The sequence below is a fragment of the Acanthopagrus latus genome, chromosome 1 (genome assembly GCF_904848185.1).
Source record: "Acanthopagrus latus isolate v.2019 chromosome 1, fAcaLat1.1, whole genome shotgun sequence".
Classification (NCBI taxonomy): Eukaryota; Metazoa; Chordata; class Actinopteri; order Spariformes; family Sparidae; genus Acanthopagrus; species Acanthopagrus latus.
Window position 1 is genome coordinate 33,386,462 of NC_051039.1, and position 16,744 is coordinate 33,403,205.

At 40.3% G+C, this 16,744-nt stretch overlaps 2 protein-coding genes across 5 annotated transcripts in view; one reads left to right on the forward strand and one right to left on the reverse strand.

Moving 5' to 3' along the window:
- The window catches only part of LOC119021709 (gastrula zinc finger protein xFG20-1-like), a 35,589-nt gene extending 25,522 nt beyond the window's left edge, over positions 1 to 10,067 (reverse strand). For all 3 annotated transcript variants that reach the window (XR_005075721.1, XR_005075720.1, XM_037102168.1), the window contains exon 1: positions 9,748 to 10,067. Coding sequence is in view for 1 of the 3 variants with exons in the window: in XM_037102168.1 (XP_036958063.1) it covers positions 9,748 to 10,039 (292 nt within the window). In the remaining 2 variants the exon portion in view is untranslated. The remainder of the gene's footprint in view (positions 1 to 9,747) is intronic.
- chchd10 (coiled-coil-helix-coiled-coil-helix domain containing 10) lies at positions 9,949 to 15,403 on the forward strand. 2 transcript variants are annotated; one of them, XM_037102203.1, is made up of 4 exons: positions 9,949 to 10,087; positions 13,843 to 14,068; positions 14,913 to 15,054; positions 15,160 to 15,403. In XM_037102203.1, exons 1-4 carry the CDS (start codon positions 10,026 to 10,028, stop codon positions 15,177 to 15,179), a joined length of 450 nt encoding a protein of 149 aa, XP_036958098.1. In that variant the 5' UTR covers positions 9,949 to 10,025; the 3' UTR covers positions 15,180 to 15,403. The 2 variants fall into 2 exon arrangements, with proteins under 2 accessions (XP_036958098.1, XP_036958107.1); XM_037102212.1 differs by lacking the exon at positions 9,949 to 10,087 and adding an exon at positions 11,292 to 11,516.
- The last annotated feature ends 1,341 nt before the right edge of the window (positions 15,404 to 16,744 follow it).

Genomic DNA, 16,744 nt, shown 5'->3' on the forward strand with positions numbered 1-16,744 from the left:
GCTAAACTGTTTTCAGATGTGTGAACATGATTGCACAAGGGTTTTCTAATCATCAATTAGCCTTCTGAGCCAATGAGCAAACACATTTCACCATTAGAACACTGGAGTGATAGTGGCTGGAACTAGGCCTCTATAAACCTATGTAGATATTGCACCAAAAACCAGACATTTGCAGCTAGAATAGTCATTTACCACATTAGCAATGTATAGAGTGTATTTCTTTAAAGTTAAGACTAGTTTAAAGTTATCTTCATTGAAAAGTACAGTGCTTTTCCTTCAAAAATAAGGACATTTCAATGTGACCCCAAACTTGTGAACGGTAGTGTATATATATATATATATTTTAATGGAAATAAAAGTTTTCAGCCTACAGAGGGCTCAATTGTGTAGACACCCTAAAATCAGAGTGAAATGAAGATGTGGCAGGCTAGTCCATTTTTTCAAAAACTTTTCAGTATCTTGTGTGGCCCCCACGAGCTTGTATGCATGCTTGACAACGTCGCGGCATGCTCCTAATGAGACGACAGATGGTGTCTTGTGGCATTTCCTCCCAGATCTGTGTGAGGGCATCCCTGAGTTATTGTACAGTCTGAGGAGCAACCTGGCGGTGCCTAATGGACCGAAACATAATGTCCCACAGATGTTCTATTGGGTTTAAGTCAGGGGATCGTGAAGGCCCTTCAATTGTTTCAATTCCTTCATCCTCCAGGTACTGCCTGCATACTCTTGCCACATGAGGCCGGGCATTGTCGTGCATTAGGAGGAAACCAGGACCTACTGCACCACCGTAGGGTCTGACAATGGGTTGAAGGATTTCATCTCGATACCTTATGGCAGTCAGAGAACCATTTCCTAGGCAGTAGAGGTCTGTGCGTCCCTCCATGGATATGCCTCCCCAGACTATCACTGACCCACCACCAAACCTGTCATGTTGAACGACGTTGCAGGCAGCATAACGTTCTCCTTGTCTTCTCCAGACTCTTTCACGTCTATCACAGGTGCTCAGGGTGAACCTGCTCTCCTCTGTGAAAAGTACAGGGCGCCAGTGGCGGACTTGCCAATTCTGGTGTTCTTCAGCAAATGCCAGTCGAGCTCCACGGTGCTGGGCAGTGAGCACAGGGCCCACTACAGGACGTCGGGCCCTCAGGCCACCTTCATGAAGTCTGTTCCTGATTGTTTGGGTAGAGACATTCACACCAGTGGCCCTCTGGAGGTCATTCTGTAGGGCACGAGCAGTGCTCAGCCTGTTCCGCCTTGCACAAAGGAGCAGGTATCGGTCTTGCTGATGGCTTGAGGACCTTCTACAGCCCTGTCCAGCTCTCCGAGAATAACCACCAGTCTCCTGAAATCTCCTCCATGTTCTGGAGATTGTGCTGGGAGACACATTAAACCTTCTTGCTGCAGCACGTGTAGATGTGCCATCCTGGAGAAGTAGGCCAACCTGTGCAACTTCTGTAGGGTTAAGGAATCGCCTCATACTGCCAGTAGAGATAATTACTCAAGCCAAAACCAGCATGAGTGAAAAATCCACCAAAAAAGATCAAGAGGGAGAAACTTGAAATGACCTCCACATGTAAAACCAGTCCTGTTTTGAGGGTTTTCTAATTGTTGCCACTGTGGTGCACCTGTTGTTAATTCCATGAACACCAATACAGCTGAAAGTGATTAACGATGCCCTCAGCTGCTTAACCAACCAGAAAAAGGTTTAACTGATTTCATGCCAGGCCCAATAAAAAAAGTGTCCCTTTAATTTTTGTGAGCAGTGTGTATATATATATATATATATATATATATATATATATATATATATATATATATATATATATATATATATATATATATATATAAATAAAAATAATAATTTAAAATTTAACATTGCCACAAATGGGAAAAGCTTCAAATCCTCTTCAAAACTCATCGCCTTTCAACCTCTTCTTCTCCCTCATACCTTGAGCTAGAGACACCATTCAAACTTTAAAACACTCACAAGACCTTGAACTATTTGCACAGTTTTTTAAAAATCTTGTACGGTTTTGAAACCATCGCAGTTTGAGTTTTAAGGATTTTCAGCTCCTCTTCTGATTTTATAATGGGTGTGTATTGCATCAGCTAAAGTGTGCATGCACCAACTGCCGCAGCCCAGAGTGTAGAGCAGCTGGAAAAAAAGGGAGAAAAATTCTCTTCAGCTCGATTTGGTTCCCACATCTGTTACTTGACATAGACAATATATGCATAGAAATGTAGGAAATCTTGTTGTCTTTCAGCTGATGGTCTTATTTCAGATGTGGGACTTACTGTTTGATTTAGAGGGTTAGGGTTAGGGTTTGATTTAGAAGCACGAGAGCGACAAGAAGTCAGGCAGATCTCCCATAAGCCGCAATGTTAATTCTGAGCCGAAATTTCTGCTGAAGAGCAGACGGTACCTGTTCTCTCTCTCGCTCCTGTCCCCTAATTTCACACTTTCCAGAAATAAAAACAACATCACCGCATTCAGCAAGTCCTCCTCTAACTCACCATATAGATATTTTGCTGACAACCATTACAGTTTTTTTTTTGAAAATTGGAGGACTTTGGGAGGCATTTTCCCATTCATCCTTATGGGGAATTTTTCAAATTTCATCCTGCTATATTCTGCATACCTTAAGCCATAGAAGCCATTCAACTATTAAAATGTTCAACTTTTTAAGCTCTTCCAACCCTGTACTTTTTTGCTTTTTAACTATTCAACTTCTTTAGAAATTCTGCTTTTTCTAAACAAAATTTAACACTGAAGTAAATGGGAAAATCTTCAAATCCTCTTCCAAAGTCATCCACTTTGCACCCTTTCCTGTCCTTCATACTTTGAGCTAGAGACACCATTCCAGCTTTATAACATATACATATTTTGGCCATAACCATTACAGTTTTTTCAAAGATCGAAGGAGATTGTCAGGTGTTTCGCCATTCATCCTTACGGGGACATTTTCATCTTTGGCTCTGCTCCTGCTCCAGCATGTGTGCAACCATTTTAAGCTCTTTATTCCTTTATCCTTTCACCTTTTCAACCCTTTCTCACCTTTATAAGCTCTTGCTGCCCTCTTACTCTACAACTTTTTGGCCTTTTCAGTCTTTTTTCACATTTTTAAGCTCGTTCTGCCCTCTTAATCTACAGCTTTTCAACCTTTTCAGATATTCATCTTCCTGCCTTTTCAACTCCTTCAAACATTCAACTTCATGTTCAGCTATGAAAATGTTACACTTTTTAAACTCTTTCAGCCCTCTTCAACTTTCCTGTCTCTTCATCTTCTTAAAATATTCATCTCTCTGCCATTTCAACTCCTTCAACCCCTTCAACCATTCTGCTTCCTGTTCAGCTATGGAACTGTTCAACTATCAATATGTTTAACTTTTTAAGCTCTTTCGGCCTTTAACTTTGCAACTTTCCCAGCTTTTCGACTTTTTCAACTTTTCGGCAGGACGTTCAGCAGATATCCGAGAGCATTTCAGCCTTCAGCATTCACACTGTATTTTCTTCCGTACGTTTTTTGGCACCTTTCTACTCCTCCAAATCTTGAGCTACAGAAACCATTCAAATATCAAAATATTCAGCTTTTTAAGGACATGATGGCTATTACTTTTGGCTTTTTTACCTTTTATACTTTTGGAAATATTCAGCTTTTTCTGCGAAATTTTGCCCATTCATCCTTATGGGGAATTTTTCAAATTTCATTCTGCTATAACTTCAGCATACGTTCAGCTATTGAAACCGTTCAACTATTAAAATGTTCAACTTTTTAAGCTCTTTCAGCCTTTTTTCCAGAAATTTTGATTTTTCTAAAAAAAAAATGTAACATTACCGCAAATGGGAAAAGCTTCAAATCCTCTTCAGAACTCCTCGACTTTCAACCTCTTCTTCTCCCTTCTCCCATAGCTCTTTGAGCTACAGACACCATTCCAACTTTAAAAGAGTAACAAAACCTTGAACTATTGGGCTCGTATTCAGTTTTTAAAAATATTGTACGGTTTTGAAGTAATCACAGTTTTAGTTTGATAAACTTTTAGCCCGTCTTCTGACTTCATAATGGGTGTGTATTGCGTGAGCTAGAGTGCGTGACATCATCAACTGCTGCACCCCAGAGTGTAGAGCAGCTCCAAAAGTGAGAAAAAAATTCTCTTCAGCTTGATTTAGATCCCAAACCTTTTACTCAACATAGACAATGTATACATAGAAATGTAGGAAAACTTGTTGGCTTTCAGATGATGGTCTCATTTTAGATGTGGGACTCACGGTTTTGGATTTAGAAGCCCGAGAGCGACAACAAGTCAAGCTGCAGCCCCATAAGCCGCAATGTTAATTTTGAGCCGAAATTTCTGCTGAAGAGCAGATCGTACCTGATTTGTCTCTCGCGTTTGTGCCCTCATTTCTCACCAGAAATAAAAACAACATCACTGCGTTCGGCCATGTCTCTCCTCGCTCACCATATAGATATTTTTGCCCTAACACTTACGGTTTTTTCTAAAATCGCAGGGGTTTGGGAGGAGTTTTCCCATTCATTCTTATGGGGACCTCCTCATCTCTGTCTCTGCTATTTCTCAAGTGTGTGTATCTCAAGAATGTGTGTGTGGTGCCTGAGCTACACTGTGTGACATCATCTTTAGAGTGATGAGCAGCTGGAAAATCTGGAGAAAGAATTCTCTTCAGCTGGATTTGGATCCCACATCTTTTCCTTTACATAGACAATGCAGCCATTTTAAGCTTTCTGCCTCTAATTTTCCATCTTTTCGGTCTTTTCTCACCTTTTCAAACCGTTTCTACCTTTAACTTTCCACCTTGTGAGTCTTTTTTTCACTTTTTTAAGCTCTTTTTGAACTCTTACTCTACAGCTTTCCGGCTTTTCATTCTTTTTTCACTTTTTTAAGCTCTTTCAGGCCTAGTGCTCTACAACTTTTTGGCCTTTTCACATATTCATCTTTCTGCCTTTTCAACTCCGTCAAACATTCCGCTTTCTGTTCAGCTATGGAACTGTTCAACTATCACATGTTCAACTTTTTAAGCTCTTTTGGCCTTTAACTTTGCAACTTTTCAAGCTTTTCGACTCTCTCAACTTTTCGGCAGTACATTCAGCAGATTTCCAAAGGTGTTTCAGCCTTCAGCATTCACACTGTATTTTCGTAGGAAATACAAATTTTTCTAGTTAGTGTGAATGCTGAAGGCAACGCTGAAGGCATTCACACTATTGTTCTTCTGGAATTTATTAAAGTTTTTCATGATTCTGTACGTTTTTTGACACGCTTCTTCTCCTACAGTTTTTGTGCTACAGAAACCATTTAAGTATCAAAATGTGCAGCTTTTTAAGGACATTACTGCTTCTATTTTTCTTTTTTCTATCCTTTATACTTTTTGAAATATTAAGCTTTTCATGCAAAATTTTGCCCATTCATCCTTATAGGGATTTTTTCAAATTTCATTCAGCTATAACTTCAGCATACGTTCAGCTATTGAAACCATTAAGCTATTAAAACGTTCAGCTTTTTAAGCTCTTTCAGCCTTGTGCTTTTCAGCTTTTCAACTTTTTCATAAATTCAGCTTTTTATGAAAAAAAAATTAACATTGCCACAAATGGGAAAAGCTTCAAATCCTCCTCAAAAATCCACGACTTTCAACCTCTCCTTCTCCCTCATGCTTTGAGCTAGAGACACCATTCCAACTTTAAAAGTGGCACAAAACCTTGAACTAGTTTTTAAAGATATTGTACGATTTTGGACTAATTACAGTTTTAGTTTGAAGAACTTTTAGCCCGTCTTCTGACTTTATAATGGGTGTGTATTGCGTGAGCTAGAGTGCGTGACATCATCAACTGCTGCACCCCAGAGTGTAGAGCAGCTCCAAAAGTGAGAAAAAAAATTCTCTTCAGCTTGATTTAGATCCCAAACCTTTTACTCAACATAGACAATGTATACATAGAAATGTAGGAAAACTTGTTGGCTTTCAGATGATGGTCTCATTTTAGATGTACGAGTTACAGTTTTGGATGTGGAAGCCCTGGAGCGACAAGAAGTGAAGCAGTTGCCCCATAAGCCCCAATGTTAATTTTGAGCCTAAAGTTGTAGAGGACAGCAGACGGTACCTGATTTGTCTCTCGCATTTGTGCCCTCATTTCTCACTTTCCAGAAATAAAAACCAGATGACCGAGATCAGCAATATCTCTTCTCACTCACCATATAGATGTTTTGACCCTAACTATTAACGTTTTTTCTAAAATTGCAGGGGTTTGTGAGGCATTTTCTCATTCATTCTTATGGGGACAGCGTGTGTATCTGTAGAATGCGTGTGTATTGCGTCAGCTAGAGTGAGTGACACAATCACTTGATTGGAGAGCAGCTGGAACACTGGAGAAAGAATTCTCTTCAGCTGGATTTGAATCCAACATCTTTTACTTTACATAGATGATGCAGCCATTTTAAGCTCTTTCTGCCTTTAACTTTCAACCGATTCAGTGTTTTTTCACCTTTTTAAGTTCTTTCTGCGTTTAACTGTCCACCGTTCCAGTGTTTTTTAACATTTTTAACCTCTTTCTGCCCTCTTGCTCTAGACCTTTTTAGCCTTTTCAGATATTCATCTTTCTGCCTTTTCAACTCCTTCAAACATTCTGCTTCATGTTCAGATATGAAAATGTTCAACTTTTTAAACTCTTTCAGCCCTCCTCAGCTTATCTGCCTTTTCATCTTTTAAAAATATTCATCTTTGTATCTTTGCCGTTTTTTTTATACATTTTGCTTCATGTTCCGCTACAGAAACTGTTCGACTGTCAATATGTTCAACTTTTAAAGCTCTTTCTGCCTTTAACTTTCCACTTTTTCAGTCTTTTTTCACCTTTTTAAGCTCTTTCTGCCCTCTTATTCTACAACTTTTCAGCCTTTTCTGTCTTTTTTCTCCTTTTCAAGCTCTTTCGGCCCTCTTGCTCTACACCTTTCTTTAGCCTTTTCAAATGTTCATCTTTCTGCCTTTTCAACTCCTTTAAACATTCCACTTCATGTTCAGCTTTGAAAATGTTCAAGTTTTTAAACTCTTTCAGCCCTCTTCAGCTTTTCTGTCTTTCCATCTTTTGAAAATATTCATCTCTCTGCCTTTTGAGCTTCTTTATACATTCAGCTTCATGTTCAGCTACAGAAACTGTTCAGCTATCAGCGTGTTCAGCTTTTTATGCTCTTTTGGCCTTTAGCTTTTCAGCAGTACATTCAGCAGATTTCCCTTCGGCCTTCAGCATTCACACTGTATTTTCGCAGGAAATGCAATTTGTCTAGTTTCTCATTAATACACACTCAGCACCTCATCTTGACAGAAAAAAAAAACAGAAATGTAGAAATATTTGCAAATTTATTAAAAAAGAAAAACTGAAATATCACATGGTCATAAATATTCAGACCCTTTGCTCAGTATTGAGTAGAAGCACCCTTTTGAGCTAGTACAGCCATGAGTCTTCTTGGGCATGATGCAACAAGTATTTCACACCTGGATTTGGGGATCCTCTGCCATTCTTCCATGCAGATCCTCTCCAATTCTGTCAGGTTGGATGGTGAACGTTGGTGGACAGCCATTTTCAGGTCACTCCAGAGATGCTCAATTGGGTTTAGGTTAGGGCTCTGGCTGGGCCAGTCAAGAATGGTCACAGAGTTGTTCCGAAGCCACTCCTTTGGTATTTTAGCTGTGTACTTAGGGTCATTGTCTTGTTGGAAGGTGAACCTTCGTCCTAGTCTGAGGTCCTGAGCACTCTGGAAGAGGTTTTCTTCCAGGATATCTCTGTACTTGGCTGCATTCATCTTTCCTTCAGTTGCAACCAGTTGTCCTGTCCCTGCATCTGAAAAACACCCCCATAGCATGATGCTGCCACCACCATGTTTCACTGTTGGGATTGTATTGGTAAGGTGATGAGCAGTGCCTGGTTTTCTCCACACACCGCTTAGAATTAACACCAAAAAGTTCAATCTTGGTCTCATCAGACCAGAGAATCTTATTCCTCATAGTCTGGGAGTCCTTCATGTGTCTTCCCGACTGGTGGAGGGCTGCAGTGATAGTTGACTTTGTGGAACTTTCTCCCATCTCCCGACTGCATCTCTGGAGCTCAGCCACAGTGATCTTTGGGTTCTTCTTTACCTCTCTCACCAAGGCTCTTCTCCCACGATTGCTCAGTTTGGCTGGACAGCCAGGTATAGGAAGAGTCCTGGTTGTCCCAAACTTCCATTTAAGGATTATGGAGGCCACTGTGCTCTTAGGAACCTTGAGTGCCACAGAAATTCTTTTGTAACCTTTGCCAGATCTGTGCCTTGCCACAATTCTGTCTCTGAGCTCCTTGGGCACTTCCTTCGACCTCATGATTCTCATTTGCTCTGACACGCACTGTGAGCTGTAAGGTCTTATATAGACAGGTGTGTGCCTTTCCTAATCAAGTCCAATCAGTTTAATTAAACACAGCTGGACTCCAATGAAAGAGCAGAACCATCTCAAGGGAGGATCAGAAGAAATGGACGGCATGTGAGTTAAATATGAGTGTCACAGCAAAGGATCTGAATACTTGTGGCCATGTGATATTTCAGTTTTTCTTTTTAAATAAATTTGCAAAAATTTCTACATTTCTGTTTTTTTCTGTCAAGATGGTGTGCTGAGTGTACATTAATGAGAAATAAAATGAATGAATGGCTGCAATGAAACAAAGAGTGAAAAATCTAAAGGGGTCTGAATACTTTCCGTACCCACTGTATATATTTCAGAGTTCATAGAAATTTAATTTCTTGTAGGGCTGCACAATGTGGCAAAAAAATAATTATATTGCGATCATCTTTTGTCAACATTTAAATTTTCATTAAAAAACTATTAAAATCTTACTGATGTAACATTTGTTGGGGTCCGTACCAAACAAACATGTTTTCTTACATCTGGAGAACATGATTTGTAGAGGACATCTCTGCAGCACTGCAGTCCTTTTTACCGTTTGTCACACAAAAAATAGCAGCTGTAATTTGGATACTGCATTTGGCCAGATTGTGATTTCAATGGAGGTTTCGATTAATTGTGAAGGCCCAATTTCTTGGTATGTTGCTCTTTAAAAATGTCACTGCAGCAATATTTTTTGAGGTAAGGGGTGTTATATCCGTCAGATATGTACATGTACATAAAGTTTTGATGACAGAGTCACTGCGCAGAGAAAGCTAAAGAGGATCCAGAATTGATCCTTGTGGCATTCCATATTTGAGCTCAGTATTTTAGTTGATTTAATAAAATCAGCAGAGACAAAGAACTACCTGTTGGCCAATCAGGAAAAAATATATACATTTCACAGTATTTTAAATATAAAAATATTGTTCAGCACAACATTAAGTCAGTGGCTGTTTTCTTTCTGTAGTAATTCAACATGGTGAGAACATTCTGCCATGCCTTTTTATAAACAAAACAGGGAGAACTGTATGTAACAGTGATACCAGCTTGATGTGTCTCCAAAGGATCACACAGGGGTCCAAAGATTTTTGAGAGAGAAACTTTTTCTGATACGATTCCACCAATGAATCTACGGTAAATCGTATAGAATCGAACAGAATACTGTGGTAATCACATGTGACAGTTTTCATAGGGACTGTACAGAGGACTCCGTTATCACGTGACTGGATAAAGGCGTTTGCGCCTACTGAGAGCAGTACACGTACCATACATTATGAACATGTTTTTGACCGGAGTTTATGCTTACTACCGTGATTGGTGTCGTGGCTACATACCGGCCAGTGGGTCCCTGCTCTGACGGTTAAGGAGGCGGACCCCGGGGAAGCGGCTGCTGGTGGAGCCCTCCGCTCCCTTCACTCTAGTCTCAGCTCGGTACCTGGCAATTTGCAGCTCCAGCAGTTTGATTTTCCTCCGCAGGAACTCATTCTCTTTCTGGCTCAGGGACATTTCCTGATGAACCACCGCGTATCCGTCGTCTACAACTTTACAGATTTCTGCCACGGCTGCGTTAGCCAGGACCTCCATGATAGAGGCAATCTGAGAATGGAAGTCCATGGCAGTCGACATCGTCAACACACGGCTTCTTCGAAGAGACGTATACTTTCCTAAAAACAAGTATGACAGTTCTAAAAAACGTCGCCGTGCTAACTCAAATGCATAATTACTTCAGTGTGTGAGGTACGGAGTCTTTTGTTGATATGCTGGCTACGCGGAAGCGCTTATTTTACTCGTGTTTTTTACCATAGGAACTAATAAATCCAGTATAACAGTGCCCCCAGTGTCCAGGAGGCGACCTGCAGGTACATGTGCTGGGATCACTTAGCGTGGAGATGTGGATCAGATGTAGCTTTATTTATCCATATGAGTAAAAAGCGTCAATGCTCCAGACAACAATACATTAATAGTGAAAAAGAATGAGCACCAAATTAATTGAAATACAATTATGGATACATAGCAGGAATATGACAGTTAGAGTGGTGGAAGAATTATTCAGACATTTTTTCTTCTAAATTGCAAACATAGTGTGCTGAAGGAGCCCAGTGTTATTTTGCACTAGGTGGGTGTTGATGATGATTTAAGTATTTCATGAGATGATAAAGTTATTCAACCATAAGAAATGTTGATACATATAATGAGGTATCTATCCCTTCATATCTCTTCAATATCTCCAGTTGTGTCAGTGTTGGCACAACAGTAAGCATCAATGCCATGTACTTCATACAAAGCCCAGGTCTGTAACATGAGATGGAGGTGCTGAGTACAAACACAAGTAGACATAATGACCTTTTTATGTTTTTTTTTTTTGTGATCACATTTTTATTGATACAATATATTGTGTAGATTCCATAAAAGTACAAGTTTTGAGTTTTAAGACATCACAAAATCTAACACCTTACAGATACATATACAGAGCAAAACGTCCCCACCCTCCCCCAGCCCATGGCGACCCCCTTACCAGCCCCTGATCTCTCAGCCTCTCAAGAAAATAAAAAGAGAAACAGGAGAAAATGAAAATGAATGTATACATATATATACATATACACAGACTTTTTTATGCGTTGAAGTTAACATGTAACACTGTGTGATCCTTCCCCTTCACTGAAGTTATCCAGAGCACAAACAAGTGACAGAGACAGCATTCTCTCTGCTACAAGACACTGTACCATCATCATGATAGTGAAGCAGCTGTTGTTTGAAAGTCAAACAGGTACGGTGTACGTGTTGAAGCACCTACTCGCCAGTCCAGTAGATGGGCCTGTTTCCATGGTAGCAGTAAGGAGTATGGGAGGCACAGATCAGGGATTTTGACATAGCGCATTAGTCTCGCGATATTTGTGCGCCTAATCGGCAAGCCGCACAAGGTCAGTTGCATGAGTTACTACTGTCAGTCGGTGGTGACCGGAACAGTCTGCTTAAGTAGCACTTTCTAGAAGCTTCGTCAGAGTGTCTCAGCTCTTGGGATCGGGTCAATAAATCTAGTTTAATTGTGCGTCGTTTCAGAGATGGCCCGAGGAAGCCGCAGCCGTCCCTCAGCAGCACCCAGGTAAATACAGCTACAGTAACTTACAGCACTGTCTCACGTGTTCGGTTTAAAGTGAGGAAGAAGCGCTGACCGCCCCCCCATATTAACAGATTAAATGACAAATTATATAGACTGTATTGCCGAGATACAGTTTGTCAGTCACACCACTAACTACTTTATACAAGTGACGACATATAGCCAAAGTATTGTTGCGTCATAAAAAAACTGAAGTTAAACCCAGGGCTTTGACAAGGTCACTGAGTGAAAGGTGAGGCGAGTCAAACTAGAGCTGCGCAGATTAGTGAGGAGAAGGAGCCTTGAAGGCTGCAGGAAGCTTTTACTTCTCGACGGGTTTATTAAGTTGGGACAGGACTCCAACAAAGTTTGAGCATGTACAGGTGTTTCGGATTAACACGGGTCCATGTTAACTGGCGACCGTAAAACGAATGCGTCTGTGGTCACCGTAGCTACAACAGATGTTGAAAACGGGTAGAGAAGACGTAGCTGTCCTCAGATCTGGCTCTTCAGGTTTTCTCTGGTCAAAACATACCTGATACCTGTTCGGGCTGCTGTTTGAATAAACTTGTCAACAGCCGCTGTATCAAAGTTGCTGGTTGTTACGGAAGACGTTGTAAACAGGAAAATGGAGAGTTGCAGTATAACCTATTTCTGTCCTCACAGCAGACGCACAGCCACCTCTTGGTCGCAGAAGAGGGCCAGATTAACTTGGGACTGCAGTGTCTGTTCACCGTGTCTGTACGGTGATGATTTATAACACAAATAAGAAAAGAATATGGTCTTTCTTGGTAAAAACCATCTGTATTGAAATAAATGAAATGCTTGAATGATGGAAAATAGCAGCAGATAAAGAGGTGGACAATTTTCATAAAACTTGGTACTGTCCAGTTGGGCAGCAAGTATCATTCCTACACATTTAATGTGACCTATAACATAAGCTTACAGACACTAACATAAATTGATTATACTTTTGGTGCATAGAGACCGTGGTCACAAGCAAACCTGGCCACCTTCTGTGTCCAAAAGGTGTCTGCACTCATGCTGAGAGGCTATGCTGTCAGTCAAGCTATGGTTAGTCTGGTGTAGTAGATTGGTTGTCATTCAACAGGCTGCTTTTTACCTCACTGAGTCTAAGTACGAGTCCCATGTTATATTTTATTTTTTCTCTGTTTCGTTTAAAAGGATTCCATAGTTCATGTGAAGAATGTTTACTCAAATAAGACAGTAAAGATGAGCAAGTGCATTTCATAAAGGTTATGCTTATTTGTGTTATAAATCATCACCGTACAGACACGGTGAACAGACACTGCAGTCCCAAGTTGATCTGGCCTTCTTCTGCGACCAAGAGGTGGCTGTGTGTCTGCTGTGAGGAGAGAAATAGGTTATACTGCAAGTCACCTGCATGATTTGATTGGCATAGTGGATTGATTACTGCGCTGGTGTTTTTTTTCCCTTCAGTGAATGTGAGTTCAAGTCCCATAATTCTTTTTTTTTCTTTTTTTTTTACAAGGGTTATAGTTCCCCTATGTGATGCACCTTTACTCAAACAGGGAGAAGACACAAGTACGTGTTTTTAATAAAGGTTTATTAGAGATACACAATCACAGGAAGAGCAACTCTCCATTTTCCTGTTTACAACGTCCTATGTAACAACCAGCAACTTTGATACAGCGACCGTAGACACGAATCAAACAGCAACCCGAACACATATCAGGTATGTTTTGACCAGAGAAAACCTGAAGAAGCAGATCTGAGGACAGCTACGTCTTCTCTTCCAGTTTTCAACATCTGTTGTAGCTACGGTGACCACAGACGCATTCGGCTGACGGTCATCAGTTAACATGGACCCATGTTAATCTGAAACACCGGTCCTCCTTATGGCAGTAGTTCACTGAACAGCTACAGTTATCCTCCATCCTCTGTGCAGCTTAGTTAGGTAACACTGTCTGGGTAACTGCTCCTGACAGGACAATTAGACAAGTATTCATTTAGTCTATCAGACAGTTTGACAGGTAATTTTCTTTTCTTTTTCTTTCATTAATGAGGAAGTTATCAACCAGCAGACCTCAATATTTACTGGGTCCTACTTGTACAATGTGAACATCCTTACAACAGGTTCTTTGGGGTTTTTATTATGGCAACTGTCTGGTATTTTCTCTGCAACTCGCTGCAGTGCATTATATGAAGTTAGAATTCATATCTTTATTTAATTGTCTACATTTCTGATACAGTTGAACGGGAAGAAGAGGCGGTGGTGTGACTCCCGAGCTTTTAAAGTTGACTTCTATATAATTAATTACACTGTGGACTGTGTTTGTTCTGATTGTAGCCCAGCTCCATCCCATGCTCCGGCCCCTGTCCCCCCACCTCCAGCTGCCCTGGCCACAGCTCCAGCTCAGTCCCAGGGGCCGGGCCTAATGGCCCAGATGGCTACAACAGCTGCTGGGGTGGCAGTAGGCTCGGCTGTGGGCCATGTCGTTGGTAGCGCTCTCACTGGAGCATTTAGTGGGGGCAGCAGCAGCAGCAGTTCAGAGCCAGTCAAGCCTACATACCAGGTAAGAGGTGGATTGTGATCAGGCAGAAGATTAAGATTGATGGAACTTGGCTAAATTCAAACTTGACAATGAGATGATCACTTTGTTTTGGAGGTCTTGTACTTGTCTTGGTGTCTTTACCCCTCACCTGCCTAGAAATGTTCAAAGGTAGAGTTTTCTCCACCTGCATTATTACAACAGTGTGTGTAATAGCAATCACAAGTCTTCTATTTTCCCTTTTGGAATGTCAAATAAGATTACTAAAGCCATCTGGTGTTATGGAGCATTATTTCCTCTCACAAGTGCACTGAACATAGGTGCCAGTTGGCTGTTATCAGTGTAGCTTTTTGGCTAAGAAACAGGCGTCACAAGGTAAAACCACTGTCTGCCTTTTTTATGGATATTGGTTTGGTGTGTCTGCTGGACCCCAACTCATAAAATCCTAAAAAGTGCAAAAAAAGAGGTGTGTGTGTGTGTGTGTGTGTGTGTCCAATCGCAACCTATGTGTACACACCCTCACCACTGGTAAAAGGCAGTCTAGGTAAAACACTATTTTCCCAGTCTTAAATATTTATTTGTATTTAATTTTTTTAGGTAGAACTGTTTTTTGTTTTTATATATTTACAGGATGTACAGTTACTCAGATACAGAAGTGACTATTATTTGAAAACATCCAGGACATGCTTATTGATTCAGAATAACATCCATACTGTTACATGTTAAGTTTTGGCTAACCACAGGTTGCCTGTCGACACTCACCCAACCAATAACCAATTTGTAAATTTGTAACAACTCTGCTGTTGAGAAAAGTGTGATTCAAACTCAAGTGTGTGATGTGTTACTTTCCTTGTGTGTATTATTCCAGGAGCCACCTCGGCCTGCTCCAGCCCAGTCAGGCCCCTGTCATTTTGAGGTCAAACAGTTTCTGGATTGTGCCACCAACCAGAGTGACCTGAGTTTATGTGAGGGCTTCAGTGAGGCACTCAAACAGTGCAAGTACTCCCACGGTGAGTCAGTACTGAATGATGGCTGGAGCCACTTAATCCAGCAACAGCATGATATGACATTGGTATTTGTCACTATGACCAATTTTTTAAAATGTTCTTTTGCAGGAGTGACATCACTGGTGTGAGAGATCAGTATCAGCTGTCACGATGGACATATTTAAATAAGGGTTCCTACGCTGTATTGTAGACATGTTGTAGACACATCATAACCCCAAAATCTAAAGGCTGTACTCAGGCAGTAAGCATTTTGGTTTGTTTGTCTGATTGACTGATGACTGTGTGATGTATGAAATGTTTTTGGTAATGTACAGTATATAATCCTTTAATAAAAAGCTGCTATCTACCTGCACATCCTGTTACAATGTGTTATTTCTGTTATGTCATGTTTTTAACTGCAAATGGTCATTTACTGTAATGTATATTATAATCAGTAATGGAATGTAGTGAAGTCAGTACTTCTACTTAAATATAATTTTGAGGTAGTTGTACCTGAGTATTTTAATTTTCTGCTACCTTATTCTTCTGTTCCACTACATTTTGAAGTCAAATATTGTACTTTTTACTTCACTACATTTATTTGATAACTTTTTGTTACAAGTTACTGCATGCTGCACCAGAGCCAAAGTACAACTTTAAAAAAAAAAACAAACAAACATTGATTTAAATCTTGGTTATCCAATGAAACAAAAATCACTGATTCCAATCATCAGTCAAATTCTGACAAGTTGAATCAGTAGTTGACAAAAGGTCGACCCATATGATACAGTGTGCACTATGTAAATAGTTTACTTTAACTTGTACTTTTGAAACCAGAACGTTATCTATCAGCCTACTTTGGTAATATTCTAACATGATGTGTTTACTTTTACTCAAGTATAACTTCTGGATACTTTGTACCACACAGAGTAAAATAGTTTATTTGCCGAACATTTCTTTGCAATGAATGGAGGGGGCTGGCCTGCGGTAGAGTCCTTCAGAGTCCTCTCTTTAGGTTCTCTAGCCTGCGGAGGCGCACCAGCTGACATCCGACTGTACTTTCAAAATAAAGCCATAGATTGGGGAAACAGACTTGCAAAACATAAAGGGTGGCTTTATCTCTTGACCTGTCCTTGGTAAAATAAAAACAAAAAAACCTCTGACTCATTGGCATTAAAAATTCTCAATAGGAAAATATTAGTATTGCCCTCCACTACACATTAGCAGAATATATAGTAGAAAAAGGAGCTAATATAAAGTGATTAAACCATAATTATTGAGTATATATTTTAAATGTAATAGGAAAATGATTGATGTGTCTGTTTTCAATTGTTTTTGGCAGTGAAAGTTAAATATCCCACTGACCAACAAGTAAACATCCATATTGACCGACTACCCCCCTATCTGCATGAAATGGTTTGGTCCTGCCCTAGTGCATTTATCAGTGATGGTGCTAATGTCCATAGTGAAATAAGCTAGCTGGCTACAGACTAGTATTAGCCTACATTTCATCAACATTTAATCAGTGCAGAGAAACGTTTAGCAAGATATTCATATAAAATCATTGTCCCTAACCCCTTTTAACAGACTTAACAACTGATGAGTCAGCAGCAGCCCAGTCTCCCCATGACATGGCAATTAGCATGTTATACCAGTTAGCATCATTGCAGGGAGTCTGTGGAAAGTTCTCTGTCTCTTTTGCTCTTCTTGCCAT